General features: G+C 38.9%; 1 protein-coding gene across 2 annotated transcripts in view; it reads right to left on the bottom strand.

The window, feature by feature from the left end:
- The window catches only part of LOC130917253 (serine/threonine-protein kinase Nek8), a 35691-nt gene extending 16080 nt beyond the window's left edge, over window positions 1-19611 (bottom strand). The window contains exons 1-13 of one of the 2 annotated variants that reach the window (XM_057838471.1): window positions 19523-19611; window positions 13457-13662; window positions 11611-11843; window positions 11402-11533; window positions 11110-11318; window positions 6342-6421; window positions 5672-5841; window positions 5442-5589; window positions 3034-3110; window positions 1537-1654; window positions 1047-1197; window positions 777-940; window positions 237-389 (exon numbers count right to left, since the gene is read on the bottom strand). In XM_057838471.1, coding sequence (XP_057694454.1) covers window positions 237-389; window positions 777-940; window positions 1047-1197; window positions 1537-1654; window positions 3034-3110; window positions 5442-5589; window positions 5672-5841; window positions 6342-6421; window positions 11110-11318; window positions 11402-11533; window positions 11611-11843; window positions 13457-13662; window positions 19523-19569 — 1888 coding nt within the window. In that variant the 5' untranslated portion in view covers window positions 19570-19611. The remainder of the gene's footprint in view (window positions 1-236; window positions 390-776; window positions 941-1046; window positions 1198-1536; window positions 1655-3033; window positions 3111-5441; window positions 5590-5671; window positions 5842-6341; window positions 6422-11109; window positions 11319-11401; window positions 11534-11610; window positions 11844-13456; window positions 13663-19522) is intronic. The other variant, XM_057838470.1, reaches the window with a different exon arrangement.
- Window positions 19612-24650: the final 5039 nt, after the last annotated feature.

Genomic DNA, 24650 nt, shown 5'->3' with positions numbered 1-24650 from the left:
TACTGTATACTGTATATACATCCCCTGATTTAAAAAAAAAAAGCACTATATTAAATTTTCTTACTGATTACTATAATTTTTAGTTCTCAATTACAGCATTTTTATTTAAATTTATTTTACCGAGAAACATAATACCGGCGCACAACCTACTTTCGTGGGCCACACAAAGTGGCGTGACGCCCCTGTGCCTTCAGTTTGACACCTACGCCTGTGACCTAAAGTAAGGGATTACTCACCAGACGTGATGGCCAGCGTGAAAGCATCTCCGCAGGCTGCCATGGTCACACCCTGCAGACTGGGCACCAGGTAGGGGACGCGGCTGCCCCGCCGGGAACTGCGGCCCATCTGCCCATGCTGGTTGCTGCCAAAAGTGATGCAATGGCCAATCTCTGGAGTGGAAAAACAAAGGCTAAGCAATAAGAGCCACACCTTTGTGACTAAAAACTATCTATAAATGTGTTATGTTCTTTTTCACAGTGTTCTCAAACTTTAGCAATAAATTAGCATGCTAAAACACTGTACATACAGTATATTTCTATTTGTTTTGATTTTGTCATAGTTTGGAGAATCGACTTCAATTAAATAGTTTGAACTCAAACTTTAAGTGTACACTATTAACTTGATTAAATAAGTTAGGAATACTCAAAATAACAAGATAGTTTAGAGAACTTAAGAATTTGCCTTACTTCTACATAAAATCCTTTGGGAAGTTTTAGTTTTTACAGTCTTCCAACTTCTAAACTTTAAACAGGTCAGTAGGAGGGGGATGACTTTACCTGTCACGGCGACAGAGTGGGCTGTGCCGATGTCAATGCAAACAATCTTCTCCTTGTTTAGTGGCGCCGACTGGACGGGCGTGAAGCAGTGCACTTCCTCCACCTGGTTTGGCGGACTTGGCTCCTCCCCGGACGTTATCTTGTCCAGGCCCAGCTTGTTAAACCTAAAACCAAAATGTTAAGAAACAAAATTACAGTGGAAAATCTACTTTATTAGAGTCAAGTATTTGTATTTGCACTGGGTTACTTCCCACTACTTTAAGTACTGACCTGTTGCTTCCACATGCCACAATGCTGTTCCCAGCACTTATGATCATGGAGCAGTCTACACCACACAGCACTCTCTGAGGCTCAAACTTGAGGGGTAAGCACACCTGCTGGGGACAGTTGTGAGTGTCCTGGGCGCCCAGTCCGAGTCGACCTGATCATCAGAAGAAAAACGTCATAAATTCATTAAATTTTCTTCTACTGCTTAAAAAGATTTTAATTATACAACTCAATTCTTTACCCTTTCTTCAGTAGCCTAACTTGTTATTCCAGTATATGCAACTCAATCAACAATGTTAACTTGATAAAAATGAGTTAACTTGAATTATCACATTTTGGGACAAAACTAGCCCTAAATCTAAATCTCACTTTGATTACTTCAATATATGTACTTAAGCTTTAGTACAGTTTACTAGAAATTTTTAGTTCTAGTCATTAGTCAAATTTACGTGGCGATAACTTGACTTTTTAAGTTTTTTTGCAAACTTTTTACCGTTCTCTCCTCTTCCCCAGGCAAAGACTTCCCGTTCGTTGGTCATGGCGAGAACGTGAGAAGCACCGCATGACACCTGCACTAGTTCGTAGCCAAGGAGTGCTTCCACGATCTTGGGCTGGGATTGGTGCAGGGAAGTATATATATATAAGAATATATTAGAATAATATAAGAATATACCCTATTGGCCCGAATATAAGACGGTGTTTTTTGCATTAAAATAACACTGAAAAAGTGGGGGTCGTCTTATATTCGCGGTCTATACGTTATACCCATTCACGACGCTGGATGGTGCCAGATATCATTGAAGCGATGTTCTGTCCTGATAGATCTCAGCTACTCTCAAATTTAACCAGTTTGCATTATTTTATTGCAATGTTTTTCCTTATTCAGATTTGTTTCAAGACAACAGTTACAGTTAGACTTCACTTTGATGGTTAATGCAGTTATTGCAATTTTGTGTTTTATCACAATAGATTGGTTTTAGGGCTGCAGCTATCGATTATTTTAGTAGTTGATTAATCGATGAACTAGTTAGTTCGAATAATCGAGTAATCGGAAAAGGAATACGAAATATTAAAATACCTGAGCTGAGCCTCAAATGGTATTAAAAATAAATAAATGAGGATCTATGTACAAAAAAAAGAACAATTGGCTAACTTTAATGGCAAAAGTCCGCTAACTTAAATGCTATAAAATGCTAACTTTTTTTTTTCAATGCTCTTCACAAATGGTTGCCTCATATTCCCACAAAAATTGGCTAAATATTCATATAAGCTCAACTACAAATGCATTAAAAAACGTTAGCCCAAAGAAAAACTGAGTTTACGTTGGTCTTAACAGGGAGTTGGATTTAGCCATGTGAAATGAGGCAGACCAGAGGGCAATGCATCCACCCTAATCAATAAACTAAATGTAAACACTTCCAAAATAAAACATTACAACGCCACTTTAATCAAACGAATACTCGAGGCAACAAAATTTAATTAGAATATTTTGTTCTAATCGAATACTCGAGTTAATCGATTAATCGTTGCAGCACTAATTGGTTTATTTACATTTCAAAAACCAGAAGCCATTCATTTACAAATGTGATTGCACTTTAGTTTAAATATTTACTGTAAATGTTCAGATATTAAGATTTGAATGAGGCAAAATAACATGCTTTTTCTCTCAAATATATTGTTATAATCATTTGTTTCGGATGTACTGTAATTATTTTCTGTATAAAAAATAATTTGGTGTTAAAAAAGCCTTTTTTCAAACTTGAGTCTTGAAAAAGGGGGGGTCGTCTTGGAATCAGGGCTGTCTTAAATTCGGGCCAATCCAGTATTTAAAAAGCTCAACTTGTTGGCTACCACTGACATCTATTAGATACCAACTAATTTTAGTTCTAAGATTAAGAAAAAATGAGTCATGTGATTAGATGTCTATCATTGTCAAAGGCACTGAAATTGGTGAAATGAAAAAAAAAAAATCTTACGGATGTTAGAGTACCTGTGTGACATCGTTGAAATTCCCGTGGCCAAGGCAGCCGTTGCTTCCACTTCCAAAAGTCATGATGATGCCCCTGTCTGCAAATGACTTTATTACGCATTGCTGTATTGACATTTTCTTGCTGCTCATTATATTGATCGTGATCTACCAGTCGATCCCAACGCTAGTGCAGGTAGATCACAGCATCAAAAAAAAAAAATTTTTTTTTTTTTCATTAGGGAAAAAAAATATACTGTATACTGTAGATAATTATGTTGTGTGTGCAACATACAGTGCTGGCCAAAAGTATTGCCACCCCTGCAATTCTGTCAGATGATGCTCAATTTCTACTACAAAATGATTTCAATTACAAATGCTTTGGTGGGAATATCTTTATTTATTTTGCTTGCAATTAAAAAACACAACAGAGAATGAAAAAAAAAATCATGATCATTTTTCACAAAACTCCAAAAATGGACCGGACAAAAGTATTGGCCCCCTTGGCTTAATACTTGGTAGCACAACCTTTAGAAAAAATAACTGCGAACAACAGCTTCTGGTATCCATAAGTGAGATTCTTACAACGCTCTGGTGGAATTTTAGACCATTCTTCTTTGGCCAACTGCTCCAGGTCTCTGAGATTTGAAGGGTGCCTTCTCCAAACTGCCACTTTCGGATCTCTTCACAGGTGTTCTATGGGATTCAGGTCTGGACTCATTGCTGGCCACTTTAGAAGTCTCCAGGGCTTTCCCTCAACCATTTTCTAGTGCTTTTTGAAGTGTGTTTTGGGTCATTGTCCTGCTGGAAGACCCATGACCTCTGAGGGAGACCCAGCTTTCTCACACTGGGCCGTATATTATGCTGCAAAATTTGTTGGTAGTCTTCAGACTTCATAATGCCATGCACACGGTCAAGCAGTCCAGTGCCAAAGGGAGCAAAGCAATCCCAAAACATCAGGGAACCTCCACCATGTTTGACTGTGGGGACCGTGTTCTTTTCTTTGAAGGCCTCGTTTTTTCCCTGCAAACTCTATGTTGATGCCTTTTCCCAAAAAGCTCTACTTCTGTCTCATCTGACCAGAGAACATTCTTCCAAAGCGTTTTTGGCTTTCTCAGGTAAGTTTTGGCAAACTCCAGCCTGGCTTTTTTATGTCTCTGGGTCAGAAGTGGGGTCTTCCTGGGTATCCTACCATAGAGTCCCTTTTCATTCAGACGCCGACGGATAGTACGGGTTGACACTGTTGTACCCTCGGACTGCAGGACAGCTTGAACTTGTTTGGATGTTAGTCGAGGCTTGGGAGGTTAGCTACAGTGGCATTGGCTTTACTCCTATTGATGACACTGCGCACGGTAGACACAGGAACATTCAGGTCTTTGGAGATGGACTTGTAGCCTTGAGATTGCGCATACTTCCTCACAATTTTGCTTCTTAAGTCGTCAGACCCACTATTATGTAAATCACCTGTAAGTGTGGGTAGGTAGAAATTCTATTCTATGCTACCTGATCGCTAATCCAAGCACTGACAATCTCTCTACCTCAGTGCGTCTAATTACGCCCAGTTACGAGTGAACCCCTCAGACGTGAGATAGTCCTGCAGAAAAGTGAAAAGGCTGCGCGGGGGCTGCTCCAGGGCTTGGGGGGAGAAAAGGAGGGTTGGTGCGAGCACAGACTCCGGACCATTCGCCCACCCATGAACCAGCCCCCTGGGAAGGGACGAGGGGGCGTGCCACCACCTCCACCACCAAACCACCCACCCAGACCCCCAGCAACTGCCAGAACTCCTAAACCGGCGCGGCACACCGCAGGAACCCCATGGTCCAGTAGGCCCGGGGCAAGAAAGGATCCCCACATGGGGCAGAGGGGGCGCCGCCCCACCAGCTTCCAGCACCGGGGACCAAGGAGGATGCCCGAGTACAAAAGAGAGAGGAAGGCAGAAGCAGGAGAATGACGAGAGGCTGCTGCAGGGCGGCGCAGGACCGAAGCCCCAATCCCACCATACCCGCATCCAACAGCCCAGACTAAGAGGAGGCCCTGCCCCAGGAGCCCCGCCATGTCAAAAAGTGTGGGACCCACATACCGCCCTATCATAGCCCCCGAACTGTATGGCAGCCACTACCCAGCACTGTGATTGGGTTGTGTGGAGTGGGTAGTGCAGTCCATGCATTAAAATAGGAGAGCCTGGCTTAGAGGGCAGTGGGATCATCGCGTGGAACTCCCGTGTGGAGTACAATATTAGTAGTGTGTTAAAAGAGATGCGGGAATGGCGGGACCGGCAGCAGGATGAATTCCACGATTTTAAAAATGGTACAAGATCACTGCCAGCCTTCCAGTCAAACAACTATCCCCGTTAATAACAGGCAATCAAATTAATTTATTAGCTTAAAAGTCAAGGTACGTTCTAACTAGTGTACTGTATATCTAATCATTACCTGTCATGCAGGTGGTGAAGAGATCGCCGCAGGAAACAGACTTGATGGTGACTCCAGATTGGCCTTCCAGGAAACGGGAAATGAACTGAGGCTGCATTTGCTCCACCACGCCGGGCAGGCTCATCTCGGCTGACCCCACCAAGGGCGCCTGCCAAAGTCAGTCATGACAACTTACCAACTTGTGGTTTAACGACGTAATAAATGTACATTAGTCGCAGTTCTCGACGCACCTCCCAAGTGATGAGACGCCCTGATTTGGTCACACCCATCTTTTGAGTGCGTCCCAGTGACACCTGCAGGACCTCAGTGTTGAGCATGGGCAGACGTAGCGGGGCAGTGATGCCGCTGCCCCAAGTGTAGACTGATGACAGTGGGAGGGAATGCAACTTGCTAGCGCCGTCTGTTTTACATTAACAAACAATATTCTTGATTGGCAAATTCTCAGAGTTTTTTGGGAGAATCTATGACCATGTTAACCCAAATAGGATGCTTAAATCATTGTGATTGATGGCACTAGTCAATCCATTTTGACTGGTTCTGCCAGCCTCTCCCAGTCAAAATGGATTGGACGTCTAGCAACGTCATTGGCATTGAAGATGAGCATTCGCAGTTTTCCTAGTTTTTGTGAATTTTCAATGAAAAGGTTTTTTTTTCATTCAGTTTAATTATATTAATTTTGTTTTTAGCGATAATTTATTTATTTATGATTTTTTTTGTTTTAGGTGAACATCACATTTTGGCTCATGTAGACCACACTTGTATACATAGCTTGGCCCACATGAGACATGGCCCAAAAGGTGATGGCCAATACGTGGAATCCAGGTCTTTTGGGCTTTTTTTATGACAAAAAAATGTCATTTGCCCAGTAAAAGGTTAAAAACTAATGACTTGGCGTCTTACCTCTGGACCTGCTGGTTGGTACCCGACCTGTATTTCTGCCTTGTGGTCCGGTCTGGACAGTGGATAGTGGTTTCTCAATCCTGGAAAGAATACTGATAAATTAGTGGCTCCAAACCAAAATGGCAGACGTCCAGTTTGTGTTCTGTTATTGAGACTTTGTGTCTTCTCATGTAAGACATGTTTACTAGAGGTGCACGATAATTATCGGTCCGATAATAGGAATTATGACGTCATCCCAATAAATCCGATAACATAATGTATTATCGCCGCTATTAATAGTATTTTTGGCACGGTGTCGGATTGGGATTTGTGCGTTTGTTTCCACTCCTGTTTTTCCAGTATGCAAAGTTTTGTTACTGTCTTTGTTTTTTTCATTATAATAATGTTCATGTCAACATGAAAATTCTGGTTTGGCCAAAGGCAAATCTAAGCTGAATCAACCACTAGTATTTTTGACCTACAGGTGTTCAAAAACTCAGGTGAATATACAGTGAAAAATTATATTTTATCGGTTATCTTATCGGTATCGACCTTGAGGAGCAGGAAGTTATCGATATCGGTATCGGTTTTAAAAAATGGATATCGTGCACCCCTAATGTTTACCAAATGTCATGTTGCTAGGTTAAACCTGACTCAATGATTCATTTTTCCCACAAAATCCCTTATTTCACTAATTTTGTGTTTTCTGGTGAGTCAAACCTCACCCATATGCAATGATGAAAAAAATGCATAACAATGGCAAGAAGTATCACCCATAAATCGGACCAATATTGGTAGAAAATTGACAAAATGTAGGTAATTTCATGGAAATGGCTAACATATGCTAATATGACAAACAGAATGGCAGACCCCTGTGCATTTTCAGATAGGCTTTTTAGGACTTTTTGCATGTCTATGCTGGACACCCATTTGTACCAAATTGATGACACTTTTGGGGGCTGGATTTTCAAAAACATCACAGTGGCTGTTTGGTCTTCAAAGGACCCTAGGAAACAGCCGTTCAACATTGGTAGAGACGACATAACAGCATAACATGCATGTACACACTTTTTGCTAGGAATGGGACATTAATAAGACCAAACAGATTGGGTAAACAGGGGTCAGGGCTACAGTTCTGACGAATATGAACCTAATGAATTGATAGGCTGACTGATCATTGCAAAATAAATCTGTATTGAGTTATACCAGTGCTTCTGAATTATTTTCTGTTACGCCCCTAATAGGACGACACTGTGCATTGATGCCCTGGTCCTAATGGGAAACACAGTCTTCAAAAAACTACCGCTTTTGTCCAACAGCGTCGCTAAAATCGACCAAAACTGAAAAGTTACCAAGTGTTGCTTTAAGACCACATAAACAAAACAAAAATGAAAAATGGGTTGAATAGGGTAAACCTCAGTTCACTACATTTCTTACAGTTTAATTAACATGACTGGACACTTACAGTAGTTCATTGGACAAAATATTTTCCACAATAATCAACCTATCCAAGGAACCTACTCAAATTGACAATATTGCAAAATGCCATGGCAATCAATGACTTTTGGAAAGATATATGAGTAAAAAAACTGACTATGCAACACTAACATGCCAGACTGTGCGTCCCGGGCTGTTGGGGGACGGGTATCGATAAGCATATGCTTTTTTCCCCGTCTTCCTTTGTCATCGTCTTTTCGGGCGAATTACTCCATATTCTGTGTCAATGTTTCTCTTTCTTGGCCAAACTATCACACACTCTGTAACTGTCAATGATACTGATGATGATGACAATGACAATGACAATTAAAAAAAATTCATTCATTCATTCATTTAATTATGCATAGAATGTTTTTTGTCAATATGACAATACAAAAAAAAAAAAAAAACAAAAAAAAAAAAAACATTAACAGCAGAAAATACATACAAAAGTGGAGGACACTTCTCTCTAAGCAGCTACCTGCTCGAGTTTTGCAAGTTAGCAAATTCACACAGTTTAATGGTATGCAAACTCTGATGAAGGTTCTAGCAAAATTTCAGTAGCAAAATTAGTGGTGTGTTTCCCACCTCAATAAATTTGATGTCTTTTTACATTGCCATATTGGCCCGAATATAAGACGGTGTTTTTTGCATTGAAATAAGATTGAAAAAGATGGGGTCATCTTATATTCGCGGTCAAGACATTATACCCATTCACGACGCTAGATGACGGCAGATACCATTGAAGCGATGTTCTGTTATGACAGATCTCAGCTACTCTCCCCATTCACGACGCTAGATGGCGCCAGATATCATTGAAGCGATGTTCTGTCATGACAGATGTCAGCTACTATTTTAACCAGTTTGCATTATTTTATTGCAATGTTTGTCCTTATTCAGATTTGTTTCAAGACTACAGTTACAGTTAGACTTCACTTTGATGATTCGTGCAGTTATTGAAATTTTGTTGTTTCATCACAATAGATTGGTTTATTTACATTTAAAAAACCAGAAGCCATTCATTTACAAATGTGATTGCACTTTAGTTGACATATTTAAATATTCAGATATAAAGATATGAATAAGGCAAAATAACATACTTTTTCTCTCAAATATATTGTTATAATCATTTGTTTCAGATGTACTGTATATTTTCTGTATAAAAATTAATTTGGTGTTCATAAAGCCTTTTTTCAAACTTGATTCTTGAAAAAGAGGGGGTCGTCTCATAATCAGGGCCGTCTTATATTCGGGCCAATACGGTACTTACAGTGACTGCAGCTGGCTGAAAAAAAAAAAACTGAAAAAAAAAAAAAACTTCTCATATCCCTCCTGTTTGAAGGGGGTGGATAAGGCGGCATGTTGGCGACATATTGTATTTTAGTCGGGTCAGTGCGTGTGTGTGTGTGTGGGGGGGGTCGAGTCTTCAGCCAATCAAACGTGAGTTTGAGGAGGAAAAATGGACCAGCACATTCAGCAAGTGAAAAAGGGGTAAATATTAGGGTTGGGAATCTCTGGCATGAAGCCGATTCGATATGTATCTAGATACACAGGTTACGATTTGATTAAAAAAAAAAAGATTTTTAAGGCCGAGCGATTCGATACGATTCAATACAGTTTAAGAACGATATGGTTCGATACAGATTGAAAACGATACGATCGTAAACATTTGTTGTGTGTTCGTACAGTATTTTAAACAGATAAAAAAGACCACATTTCTAATTGCAAAATTAAACAACAAAATATCATACCAATGTTATGTTTTATTTTTTATGAAAAAAAATAATAATAATAAGGCTTACTATATGACCGTCATTTTGTTGATGGGATTGATAATAAAATAAAACTCCAGTGACAGACAACAATAAAGTGCAATAATTCAATTACTGTATTTCCTGGTGTTTTGAACAAAAGAGGTAAGTAATTCAAGTGCAAGCTTTCAACGTAAACATCTTAAAACAAAAAAATATTCATTATAGGCAGCAGCTCTAAAAAAAAAAGAATTAAACCTGCTAGTGTTATCATAAATAAATAATAAATTATGCTTTACCAGTGGTATAATTGGGGGAATAAAAACATGGCATTTTAGACAGACATGTCAATAATCATTGCTTTAACCTTATACACAGCAAAGTCATTCACTTATGCCTGTGCGTCTACATTTTTTATTCCTCATCACTGTCCATATCTTTTTTGAAGGGCAGATTTTTCTTGTGGATGATCAACTAATCCACATGTTCAAGTTTAAGTAGACTGCGTTTCGTGGAAACAGAATCTCTAGAGGGTCGCGCTGCCCTTTCCACCATTGTAGTGGGTTATTTTTCAGGGTTAAAAACTCACGCACTCTGTACCGCTCCACACGTCACACAAGCTCTGTCCCATGCGAACAGATCTGGCTCCCTTCATCACTTCGAAGTCCGACTTTTGTTTTCCTGGGTGCGTTAAAAATCAATCGCTGCATGTTGCTGCCGTCGTTGCTCAAACTGTTCATTGTTTTAGCATGTTGCTTCGTTGCCACTACTAGTTTCGTTTTGGGCTGTGAAGAAAATGCTACGGAGCATGCGCCACAGTGGTTTTGTTAGCTCTCGCATTGTTATGACACGCCCATGACGATCGGGTAATGACGGCGACTAGTAGCGGTTCTGCCGAAATGCATGGGAAGTTGAGGCAACCACGACTGTGAGTGGTGCTCGTCCATATTATATGCGTGCAGTCTCAAGCTAAGTGTGCTGTGTGATGAATGACACAAGCGCAGCATGTGAAGTAAAAGCTAAATTATTATCATATTAAGCAATGCATTGAACTAGGCATTAGAAGCCGATTCTTGTGCTCGCGATAGCCGAATTCTATCTCTACTATCGGTTCATTGAATATTTAATGGCTAATTAATGTCGAATGTTAAGTTTACTATCGATACAGCTGTATCTCTCTCCTGTAAAACCGGATATCCGGTCGTATCGGTTTATCGTTCTTAAGCTTAGTAAATATAAGTCTGAACATAAGGTATATTCACTTAATAATAGTAGGGTCAATTGTATCCTTACAACATATGGGAACGCAATCTAACTGACCTAACGTATATAACTGAACTCATTATAAAATGCAAGTAAAGTTGCTTAAAAGTTGGTGGGGACAATTTGACCATCCTAAAAAGTTGGTAGTGTTATGTCCCTACCGTTCCTATGCAAACCTGCGCCCTTGGTTATCACCCTAACAAAAGCTAATTCAGTCCCAAACACGAGATTTCCTATGTCCTTTTAAGCATGGCTTCTTGAGACATTTTTGTTGGCCTACCGATGAAACAGTTGCTCACCTGCGCATCTTGACGTTGCCGATGTCTGTGTATAGATTGAGTAGGGGGCGTATACAGATCGGGAGTGCCATAATTTCATTGAGTTGAGGCCGCTTAGACGGATCTAAGTTGAGCATGTTGAGGATGAGCTGACGCAGTTCCGGGCTGTAGCGGTCTGAGATAGGGGCGAATGTGCCACTCATGATTTTCAGCACTAAGGCGGGAAGGTTCTGAAAGAAGAGCAGATGTTTACAGCCCTGAGGGAGCTCTTCACACTACTAACCACCATTCAAGATAGTGAAAGATTTCTTACAGCGGCCTCAAAGGCTCTCTTCAGACTCGCCAGCTCATAGAGCACGCAGCCTAGAGCCCAGATATCACTTTTCTGGTTGTACGGCTTTCCCTCGCAAAGCTCCGGAGAGATGTAACATGGAGTCCCAACAACCTGCCATGGGAAAAAAAACACAAACTCAATATGGCAATTCGTGGAATTGTAACGAGGCATATTATATGTGAACTCACAGTGTATGCTTTGCTTTTGCTGACAAGGATTTTGGAGATGCCAAAGTCGCCGATTTTGACTATCATTTGGTGCTTATCCAGCAGAATATTCTGCGTCTTAAGGTCCCGGTGCAGGATGAGTTTATTGTGCACATGGTACAATGCCAGCAGGATCTGCACAAAGAAGTGAAGGATGGTGTCCTCATCCAGCAGGGAGTTACAGCGCTTCTGGATGTAATCGGCCAGGGTGCCACCTGCATGGCAACATTCACATCATATTTAGAGGTATTAAGAGTGTTATGTTTCAAGGTGGGGCAATAAACGCACACATGTAATGACAAAAAATAAAATCATCTTCTTTTTGTGTTTCAGTGGTTGAATTTGAGACATTTCAAGAGGTGCTCAGTAATGATGCCATGACTATTCGACCCTAAAATGAATCCACTAGTTATTCTGATAGTAGATTAATTGTTTGATAACCTAAAAATTGGACAAATCCTCTTTTTTAAGCTTTTGATCCTAACTAATCACTAAGGTATATAGTTTTCATTATTCATTTATATTTACATCTAAAATATGAAGTCCAGAATAACAGAACAGTAGTGAACCAATTACTCAACATATCTATTAAATTTTTTTTAAAAATTGGTGATTAGTCGACTACAAAAATAATTAATTGAGACCATAGGCGGAGTCTGACTTTTGGGGCGGCGGGGGGGGGGGGGGGGGCAAATCATGTTAATGACCCCGAAACGCAGTGTCAGCAATAAAATTAACTTACAAGAATATTTATAATAATACGTTGACAATGAGTGTTTTTGTTTCCCATCATCCTTGAGGGGAATTCTAAATCAGGCTGCTTAGGCAATACTTTTCGCCATGATCTTCAACCATTGAATATGGCACGTCCGCCACTGTTGTGCCAAAGTAGTTACTCCAGTCAAAAATTGTATCCCCTGGGCGGCGCCATATGGAGGTAGATTTGTGTCTTTATTATTCAATCGAAAAAAAGTCGCTTCAATCAAAAAAAATATGTGTTTGAGTGCGAAAATAAATTTGAAAGTGAAAAAAATGCATGTGACTGCTATTTTATTTTTTTTGGGGGGGGGGGGATTGAACCAATATTTTTTGATTGAAATAATGTTGATTTGTGTTTGGGCCACATTTTGGCTAGGACATTTTTGTATTTTGTCTATCATTCAATCAAAATATAAGTTGCTTCAAAAAATATATATTTTCCAAAAAAAAAATCACTTCAGTCAAAAAATAGAAAAATGTCAATCATAGAAAACGTTTTTGAATGCGAAAAAATATTTGAGATTGAAAAATTTGCATTTGAACACTTAATTTTTCATTGAAAAAGTTTTATTTAATTGAAGCAATCCTTTTTGTGTTTGGGCCATATTATGGGCAGGACATGTGTGTCTAAATCATTCAATCCCCAAAAAAAGTTGCTTCAATCAAAAAAAATATTTTCAATCAAAGAAAAAAATCATTTGAAAAATAAAATTGCCCTCCCCTAATTTTTTTTTTTTTTTTTTGAAAATCATATGCAAAGTAAATGACCGTCTAAGGTGCTATCACATGATCTGTTTGAAAAATATTTTTTTCCATTATGAAAATACATTTTTTGTTCATTTGATACATTTTTGGTACAGTTTACAACTTATATATATATATATATATATATATATATATATATAGGAAAGTCAATTTCATGCAATGACACTTTTCGGCCACCAGGGGGGGGCTGCCCCCCCTTAAAATTCGCTTATGTTTGTGACTAAGACCTGGATTAAACCAATGAAAATCAAGTGTGGTAGGTTTCAAAAATGTCCAGTCATATTTTTCGACAGGGTTGAATTACCCGGTGCGTACTCCATGGCAATCATGAGCGCTTTGTCCTCAAGGAAGTTCTCGTAGTACTCAATGATATTAGGGTGGTTCAGCAGTTTCAACACCTGACACTCGTTCTGAGCCGCCAGGCGCTCGTCCCGAGACATCTGCTCTACCGGGATCTCCTTCAGGATCACCAAGCCACCGTCGCTTCGCCGCCGACACAGGTGGACGATCCTGTAGGACAATTTCGATGAAAGTACATTTGAGGGGAAGAAAATGCAAAAAATAACACACTAAATGCTACATTATAACAATTTTTTTAAACAACTTGTCATCCTATGACTGGTCAACCCTGTACAGTGGTACCTCTACTCACTTAAATAATTGATTTTGGAAGTAGTTTCGTAACTTGAAAATTCCATATAAGTAGAAACGTGTTTTGAATGTAAATGCCCTAATCCTTTCCAAGCCCCCCAAAATTCAGAAATAAAACTTTTGTAATACATAGAAATGCATGAAAACATGTAATAAATATATGTTACAATTAGATTATTGCACAATAAACATGAAATCAGAGTTGTGCATAATGTAAAAAAGTGTATAGTCGTGGAACACGACGGGCAAATGAAGAGGACGCTGGGATACACACATACAGTGGGGCAAATAAGTACTTAGTCAACCACCAATTGTGCAAGTTTCCTACTTGAAAAGATTAGAGAGGGCTGTAATTGTCAACGTGGGTAAACCTCAACCAAGAGAGACAGAATGTGGAGAAAAGAAGAAAATCGCATTGTTTGATTTTAAAGAATTTTTTTCCAAATTAGAGTGGAAAATAAGTATTTGGTCACCTACAAACAAGCAAGATTTCTGGCTGTCAAAGAGGTCTAACTTCTTCTAACGAGGTCTAACGAGGCTCCACTCGTTACCTGTACTAATGGCACCTGTTTTACCTCATTATTGGTATAAAAGACACCTGTCCACAACCTCAGTCAGTCACACTACAAACTCCACTATGGCCAAGACCAAAGAGCTGTCGAAGGGCACCAGACACAAAATTGTAGACCTCCACCAGGCTGGGAAGACTGAATCTGCAATAGGTAAAACGCTTGGTGTAAAGAAATCAACTGTGGGAGCAATTATTAGAAAATGGAAGACATACAAGACCACTGATAATCTCCCTCCATCTGGGGCACCACGCAAGATCTCACCCCATGGCTTCAAAATGATAACAAGAACGGTGAGCAAAAATCCCAGAACCACACGGGGAGACCTAGTGAATGAACTACAGAGAGCAGGAGATATAGAACAATATGTCTATATGCTGCAATAGCAGATCCATGGCGCATTAAGCCCCCGAACTATTTTTAATTTGTCTGCTTGACCCTGGAAACCCCTCGTTTACAGACGTCGCGCCACCGCTTTTGTTTCAACCCAGCCATAAAACGAAGTTAAATGATTATATTTCTTATTAAAAATGTCTGTCATTTTTAGCTTGGAATCATTAATTGATGTCTAATTTTTGGTTTTAAAAAAAAGACGACTTTAAAAAATTATTCACTCCCATGATTTAAACTTTTAAACAATTGAGGTCACAATGAAAAAAATTGGCGTCTGCAAAAAAGCTACGGATATCTACCTTATAACTATCGCTTAATTGTATTTTTTTCATTACTGTCGCATTTTCCCCAATATTTTAGATGATAAAATATCGATCCAAGCACAGAAAAAATTGGGAAAAAAAGTTTAAAATGGGAAATATATGAAAATGAAAATCCCGAATACTCCTTGATGTCTGCAATTTCTGCATCGCGACACTTGTTATCAGGGCCGTTCCTGACCAATTTGGTGCCCTAGGCAACACATTTGTTGGTGCCCCCCCTTTTCATCACATATATTTAAACACTCACACTGAAAAAGCCCATTATCTCTTCAAAACTAACTACAAAACTAAAATAACTAAAACACTTAAAAAACAAATGCATTAAATAAATTACAATTGTTATTACAATATGATTAACACCCACCGACACAAACCTATATAAAGACACACACACTATAACCTTACTCAGCTTGTCTTTATTGATGCAAAAGCATCTATTTCACTTTCATATGACAGTTGTTTTGGTAGGTGCACTTCTTTCCTGGACTTGGACTTGGCGCTGATGTGGATAAGTTCGCTGTAAAAGATGGCCCAGGATGTGTAGAGGTAGAAGGAAAATATTTCAGAAGCGCATCTACAAAGAGAAGAAAGTGGAATGCTACATTATATTAGTCAAATAGCTGTTGATTGTGAAAAGCACAATTTAACACAAGGTAAAAGTGGTTCACACCACATGAAAATAAGCAAAACAATTTTAGTCTCCCATACACTTTGTCCAAATTTCTCTAAAATTGGAGAATAAATTTAACTGAAACTAATCCACAGCTGGCTGAATACTGAAAATATTTCTAAAACAACAGCCTAGCTAATGACACAGTATAATTTAGCTTTAGCACTAAGTCATATAAACTCTATGTAAATAACCGCTGGCTTGCAGTTGCGCTAAGTCTACGTGCTTATGCTGTTAAAAAAAATCATCACAACAAACCTCTGTTTTTCTTCACGTCTTTGCTCTCTTATTTCTTTTTCTTCTGACTCAGAGGGCTTCTTTTCATGAAGTTGACATGTCACCTTAACGTCGCTCAATAGGGAATGGGACGTACTACGTCATAGTTTGGACGCGCCTCCATGCTGGCAATATGATTCACTTCCGGGCCGGCAGAGTCAATGCGGATTGTAACGTGTGGTAGTGCTAAGCTAACTCTTTCGGTGTTTTAGAAAGAAAATATGGGTGCTTATTGTTGCGTTACCGGGTGCAACAGCGTCTCCTACGACTAAAAAAGGGGTTAGGAAAAATGGACTCACTTTTCACCGTTTTCTTGCATGGAGGACCAAATATCAGATCACGAAGGTACGACGGATAGCTGGATTGCAGCGGTTCGTCGGAAAAGCATTTATGATCATATTTCTGCTGGAATGAGAGTGTGTTCCTGTCATCTCTACTCTTGTAAGTTGAACGCTTTATCCACTTTTGGTTTCAATACGTTTTTGTTTTTTTACACCGTTGTGCAAATCTGCCTCGGTAGCAATGCTCGCCTACTACGACTCACCTACCTGTTGTGTTCCTAGGTAAACCTGCTGACAACACATCCCGATTGGTCACCATCTCTCTTCTTGGATCATTTGACAAAGAAAATTTGTTCAATGGAGTGGTTCCATTTGTCCTGTGTCGGACTCAAACAAGCCCCTGCAGCAGACGCCATCTGGGTCTGCCCTTCTCGTCGATGAACTGCGGGCTTTTAACTTGTGAAAATGCAAGAACTTTAATGCACATATTTATTCTGCCTGGCTATTTAACTATGGCCAGTGACGTTTTTTTTTTTTTTTTTTTTTTTTTTTTAAACCACTTTGACAAAGACACGTTTCATTGTAATGTTGAATTTATATATTCTATTATTATTTTTAAATTATAATACTGTATTCTTATTTGCACTTATGTAGACTTTAGACTGTCAATTCAAATAGTGTTGGAAAAGTTGCAATACCTAAAATAGAAATGCAAGAACTGTAAAGTACATATCTATACACCTTTATTTACCTAAGGCCACTGGATGTTTTTTAACTGCTTTGAAAAATACAGGTTTTGTTGTGATCTTGTATTTATATAGTATATAGCTTTTTATAATGTATTATGTATTATAATATTTGCTGCCCCCTGCCAGAGTGTGGGCCATTTTGTACTAAAAGGATTTTAAACTGTCAGTTAGAATACTGTGTTGGAGACTAGTACTTGCAATACTTAAAATGGAAATGCAAGAACTTTAAAGCACATATTTATCCTGTCTAGCAATTTACCCAAGGCCAGTAAATAGTGTTTTAAACTGCTTTGACAAAGACACGTTTATTGTGATCTTGTATTTGTGTATATAATAATAATAATATAATTATATAATATTTGCTGCCACCGTCAGAGGGTGGGCCTTGTTTGCACTAATTTAAAGATTTTAAACTGTCAATTCAAATATCATATTGGAGAAATTGCATTACTTGAAATAAATCTATTGCAACTTATCAGTCCCAGTTCTTGTCTACAACACTGTCCAAAAATTGTCAATGCATATTCCAAATAGAATAACAAAATTAAGTCACCTGACTTTGTAATTATTACACCTGTTTATTATGAAGACCTGAAGTAAACAACAAGCAGTTACAGTTTGTCAAGAAGTTGTTCAAGTCATGTTTTGGTATTCATATTTTATTGACTTTTCACAACAACACTTGGGATCGTGTTTGTAAGAGCAGAGCAAACTGAAGTTTCAGCGTGCACTCTTCGCCTTTCCAACCTCTCATAACGCTCCGATGTGGTGCGCTTGACCTCAGAATAACCCAAGAAGAGATATGGTGACCAATCGGGATGTGTTGTCAGCATTTCATATGCAGGTTTTCCTAGTAACACAACAGGTAGGTGAGGAGGAGGAGAAGGTTAGCATTGCTACCGAGGCAGATTTACACAACAGTAAAAAAACAAAAAAAAAACGTATTGAAACCAAAACGGATAAATCGTTCAACTTACAAGAGTAGAGATGAGGGGAATACACTCTCATTCCAGCAGAAATATGATCAAGAGAAATGCTTTTCCAACGAACCGCTGCGCCCCAGCCATCCGTCGTGCCTTCGTGATCTGATATTTGGTCCTCCATGCAGGAAAACGGTGAAAAGTGAGTCCAGTTTTCCTCGCCCTTTTTTTAGTCGTAGGAGAAGCTGTTGCACCCAGTAACACAAAAATACACACCCATAATTTCTTTCTAAAACACCGAAAGAGTTAGCTTAGCACGACCACACGTTACAATCCGCATTGAGTCTGCCAGCCCGGAAGTGAATCATATTGCCAGCATGGAGGCGCGTCCAAACAATGACGTAGTACGTCCCATTCCCTATTGCAGAGGCTAAAAATAGCACCTTCAGGTAGCTCTCTGGTCTGCTGGGTTGTGAGTGAGACTAGGGTATGTGGTCAAATTATCGAATCGCAGGAAAAATTGAAACGGGCAGAAGGCACACTAGAAAAATGATTTCATTAATATTTAAAGAATTATTATGAACGGTTTTGTTGTTCTTTTGTTTTATTGTTTTGTATAATTTTTTTACTACTGCTATCGTCAAATATTATTTAAATATTTTTCTTGACGCCATGGACACTGGTGCGCCCATAGTCGGTTACTTAGCTCGCCTTATGGGTGACACGGGTCTGCTTGTTATATTACCATGTTTCACCCATAAAATCCCCCCAAAATCCAGCTGTGGCCATTCACAGCTGTGTCTTGACACTCGGTGATACATGCTACATGGAGTTTTGGGATCGAAAAGAGGGAAGTTCGTGATAATATCTGGTTAAAATCCTGGCGTCTTTAATTCTGCTCTTGAGTGCTCTCCCCTCCAGTTAGGGTTTTGCTGTTAAAAAAAAATATTTTTTTTAAAAAAATGCCCTCCTGTTCAAAAATGTTCTTCCCCCAGAAAATTGAGATTTTAATCTTTCCAACGATGTATCACACATGCATATCGGACAATTTTGAAATTTGGCCAAATTGGGGATCTCAGAGCGGAACTTCAAGTCACCTGAGTGTTTTCCGCCATATACATTCACAGCAGAAAGATGAAAAGAGCTACACAATTGGACGTCTATCATCGTCTATGACACTAAAAGTGCTAAAACAAAATTTAAATATTAGATAGCTGTCATTTTAGTGTGTTACTTGTTTGGCTAATAGTTGGCAACTTTTACCAACTGGTGGTGCGAGGGGGGAAAAAGAAATGTAGAATGAGTTATCAAACCGTAGTATAAAAACATTTTAAAGAGTGGAAAAGGCAATTAAGTGATAATAAGCGCTTCCCGTGGAATAAATATATTTCTAGGTCGTGACTTCCACAAAACATGCTAGTAGTCGTACTTTTTTGGCTCAACTTGTGACATTTTTACACCAAGAATGCGAGGGTTTGAGTACCCCGAAAAGTGTGCAGATGACTTAATTAGTTGACATGAAAGATATTTGTTTTTACCCGAATGCTCCTCTTCCGACTACTTTGATTTTCTCGTACTTCTCCATCGCGGCGGAGGCTGCGAGCCAACACTTCCGTCGTATCCCTTGGCAACCTTCATCTTGGCGATGGAAAGAGACGAAGGACAAATCACACAAAGCGCAAAATGCACTGCATTGTTTGGAATTTTCCACATAGGCACGGACGAAGCTTAAATAATGATAATTAAAGGTACCGAATTTCAATGTTGGTCAAAATGTGAATTTTCAAACAGTTTAATTTAACGTTGTTGTTTTTTTTTTTAAGCTATCAAAAGTCAAAAAGTAAACACACACACACACACACATACGATCACATACAGAGAGATACATAAATAAATGAATAAATAAATAAATAAATAAAGCTTTTTTTAAATACTTTTTTTTATTAAAGTAAAAAAAAAAAAATTCAAGTAGTGGCCTAATTTTATGAATTAAAAAAAAAAAACAATAAATAAAATCGTTTTGTTTTGAGTAAAAAAGCAATACTCTTACAAGAATGACATTTTTTTTAGAATAATGTTAAATTTTTTGGGGGGGCTGTTTTAGATTAAAGCTGTGTCTTAATTTTTGTAAAAATGTTATGATTTACTTAAATCCAAGTAAAAACATGTTAAAGTCAAAGAGCAAGAGCAAATGCAAATCGCTTAAAAACACACACACAGGCTTAACAATTAGGTTTGGTAAAATTTTGCAACTTTTTCACATTGTCTCGAGTAAACAAAAGCATTTTTATAAACATAATTCAAATGTCGGTTCACTTACTTACGTATCCAAATTTCATGATCTCACTTAATTTAAAACGTAAGTGGTCCTATGTATATTTTTATGACAACTTGTGGGGCATAATGTAAATTTTCAAAACCAGAAATCGGACATAATGTGCATAGATCTCTTGGATATAATATTAACCCTTTACATTTCCAGGGTACCCATTGAACTCATTGGCTGCCGATGAAAGAGCGAGATGCTCTTTTATTTATCAATATAGATTTTTTTTTTTTAAGTTATACACACTGTGGAGGAATCTGACCCTCGCAACGAACCGGGCCGGCGGGACCCGGGCAATCCAGCCAGAAGGCCAAACTCTGTGCGTTCACCTTAGTCTTCACCCTTTGAACTGACTCCATTTTGAAAGGTTTAAAGAAGGCTCACCGAGAACAAGTTGACAATTTATTTAGGTCGACAGCGATCAAAATGGGAAGGCAAAACAGAAACACTCAGGCGGGGAAGCAAGGTCACTCTATCAAACGTCAACAAAAGGTTCCCGGGAAAAATGACAACGCTTAGTTAAACATTCTGTCTTTTGAAGGCTCTCGCAGGGGGGCTGTGGGCAGAAAGAAAACTGTGTTTATGATTATTATCTGTTTGTGGATTGGACAAGAGGATTCGGGAGTTACTGTTCTCCGGGCAACAACTGTCGTGGATTTTGCTACCTCAGCATTAAAGGGGCTCTTGGAGTCTTGTCAGTCGTGTTATCAGTTGGATATCGGGCGTTCTCCGATGTTCCTTGTGTTGGGACAGAGCGTCCTGCCATTTGTTCTGGACTGTCCGAGAGAACTGATTGCGAGAGTTGGTGCATCAATTTTGCTCAGTCAGTTGTATGATGCATGCGCTGGGCTTCCGTGATATGAAGGCATTGTTTATCACTGCCAGATCACTGACACACCTCCAATTCAAATTGGACTACACGTTTAAGGCACGTCAATGGCACTGCAACATGAGCATTCACAGCTAGTCTTCCAAGTTCATATGAATTGGATGTCTATCATTGTCAATGGCAGGCAATAAGTTAAATACAATTAAAACAATTTGCAAAGTTATTGGGAGCCATAAACAGAGTGTATTTAAGTTTGTTTGTTTTTTTTTTTCTTTTAATTTATTAATATAATTTTTATTATCATCTTATAAATCTTATCTATTAATTAAATATATGTATCCAAATAATATTTGTTTAAAAAAAAAAATACAGTGCAGTGTTTCCCCTAGGATTTTTTGAAGCTGTGGTGGTGGGCTGCATCGGAGTCGGACAGCCTCACCATGTCGTGCCACAGCGAATTTTTTTTTCTTCATTTTTCCCCCCAAGAAGAACCATAACAAAGATATATTTGAAATATTTCATTAGCCAGGCTAATGTTGTACCTCTCAGCTACAGTACATGTATGTAAAATGCGTAGCTGATTACAGCTACGTTACCCGATGTACTAATGCGACTTTTTTTCTCGTGGCAATAGTACGACTTACATCTCGTAGTGACTCAGGGTTGGCAACCCAAACTGTTGAAAGAGCCATATTTGACCCCCAAAAAAACACAAAAAAACCCTGATACAGTATGTCTGGAGCCACAAAAAATTAAAAGCCTTGTACAAGCCTTATAATTATCGATACTAGCTATATTAGCCTACTATAGAAATACGTAATTAGCCTTCATGATTAAATGTTTGTTTTCCCTGCAGTGGATCCTATAGAGAATGATGCACCACGTGACTACTCTGTTGTACTATGCCACCACAAGTTTAACTTCATTACAATATTAATGAATTGAAAGAATGTTTGTGTCATGTTTGTCCTCCTAGAAATCCTATTAAAACAAAAAAAATATATTTCCCTCCCCCATCTTTTTCCATTTAAAAAAAAAAAAAAAAAAAGCTCCGAAGCATCGCTAAAGAGCCGCATGCGGCCCGAGAGCCGCGGGTTGCAGACCACCGTCGTAGTCCTCCTTTTTCCTTTTATTTGACCCTCATAAGTACTACATTACCACAACAATAACAATCCTTCTGTCAACTGACCCATTTAGAGCACTGGGGGAATTCTAATAGCCGTGTAAAGAGTTTTACTTGATTCGGTGAGAAGGTGAATAGTTTTTCCCCCGTTGTTCGTAAACTAAATTTCCACACAAAGGCACGTCGAGGTACCATTAACTTAGCAAGGAGAGGTATGAGAGTCATTTTTCGAGTGTCCCAGAGCTCGCGAAATTTGGGTGGGGGGGGGCGAATTTATCAAAGTTTCGTCAGCCGTAATTGTCTGAAGTTGGCGCGCCGGTGTTGTGCCGAAAAATAGCCACTCCACGTGAAATGTCCCCCCTGACGGGAGCGCCCACACGTCACTCGTACAAACAGCCTTTTCTTACCAATCGATGGACACAGAAACGACGTTCTTGTACCGTGAATATGTATCATTTTACTCCGCTTGAACTAATAAATCGTTTACTGTGACCAACGCTCTGAAAATAGAGCAAGGCTTTATTTTGGGCCCCGCCTCTCCGCAGTCTCTCAGCGCAAGTTAGTCAAAGTTTGCTTTCCGTCCAAGACGGCCGTCCACCGCTCACTTTCGCCGAAAAGTCCGATCCAAATTATTGTAATGCCCCGGATATGGGCAAGAAGGAGGGAAGTCTGTATTTGCTTACCCACTTTATTGTGGTAACAATAATAAAGAAAAACAATAACAAAATAACAGCGGGCTGCTACGACATGCGACCGCTATCTCTCGCTATCTCGCTCGTTCTCCCATTCTTCCTACTCGTTCCCCTTGCGTCTCTTAAGGGGGGGCCTGCATAGTTACGAACATTAGGCTACAATACACAATGAATAGGTGTCCGCTGAACTCCTCCCACTCGGCTGCCGCTAGTTTGAAGCGGCCTTAAAACATTTTTTTTATTTAAATAAATAAATAAAATACATCTCATTTGCCAGGCGTGGCGGCTTTCATTTTAGTGTGGCGGTGCGCCACAATCTGTTGAATATAGGGGAATCCCTGCAGTGATCCCTCACTACTTGGCACAAATTTCACGCCTTCAGTCCATCGTGGCTTTTTTTTTTTTCAATTAAAAAAAAATACAGATGAGCTGTCGCGAGCCATTGCGTGGTCTCAGTCTCCCTCCCTTTCCCTGCTCTGTATTTGTCAGGCAGTGCACTGGAATTGCTTATCAAAGTTAATGATGATTGACAGATGTTTGGGTTTTATGACATGAACTTCAAAGCGCCGCAAGCGTCAATCATCGTTTAACTTATTAAACAGTTGCTGTGGCAACTTATTGTGCCCAAGTGAGCAGCTTGAGCGGATTTGAGTAGACTCACTCAAGGAAGCATTTAATCAAGCCAAGCAATTTTTTACTACTTTATTCTTGTTTAGAAATAATTCCTTCGACAGTAACATGTTTATAACTTATCATAATTATCACATTTGAAATGCTTAAAAACAATGTGCACTTTGAGATTTGTTTTTCAAACGTAAAGTGCGTTATAAATAAAATGTATTATTATTATTATTATTAATTCATCAATATATATATATATATATATATATATATATATATATATATATATATATATATATATATATATATATATATATATATATATATATATATATATATATATATATATATATAACATTTTTCAAATTATACTTTTGGGGGAAAAAAGGGAAAACGTGTCTTATATGTAGTATCTCTTTCCAATGCTAAATATGAATGAAAACATTGAACACACCAAAAAGAATTTTTTTTAATTTCTTTTATTTTATTTTTTTTTGCTACTTCGTGGTTTTTCGCTTATCACGACGGGTTGTAGTCCCCATTAACCGCAAAAAACGAGGGATTCATGTAATGATTAATATTAAATGGACATATGGACAACGCATGCCCGGCTGTTTAAACGTCAAGCATGTCTTTGACAAACAAATTGCTGGATTCCAGTTGCAGATAAATTTAACCCAAAATGGCCAACGTCTACTTAGGTCCAGTCTGGAGGAAAGTGATCCGAGTGTTGGATAATAAATGCTTTGTGCAGTGACAAAGAAATGCTTGTGTTGCCACTGTGCTATTATCACCCATCTGGAAATGTGTCATGAGAAATGAGTGCATGTCCACCTTCTCGCTTCCTTCCTGACTACATCAAGAATGAAGATAGCCCGTCTTGAGAAAGCCGTCTGGTCCCGTTCTCAGGAATATCATATCTTGAGAAAAAATTTGCCGCTTCTCGGACCGGCTCGGTGACATACTTGAGTCGAGATGCGAGAGTCAGTGTCCAGGAATGTGCCGCACTGAAACTCAAACAGGATGTTTGAAGGTTATGTGAAAAAGGCACGCGTGTTGTTGTCCAACAAATGCT

Source organism: Corythoichthys intestinalis, chromosome 6 (assembly GCF_030265065.1).
Source record: "Corythoichthys intestinalis isolate RoL2023-P3 chromosome 6, ASM3026506v1, whole genome shotgun sequence".
Classification (NCBI taxonomy): Eukaryota; Metazoa; Chordata; class Actinopteri; order Syngnathiformes; family Syngnathidae; genus Corythoichthys; species Corythoichthys intestinalis.
The sequence above is the reverse complement of the archived record's forward strand: the minus strand, read 5'-3'. Positions and strand labels throughout refer to the sequence as shown.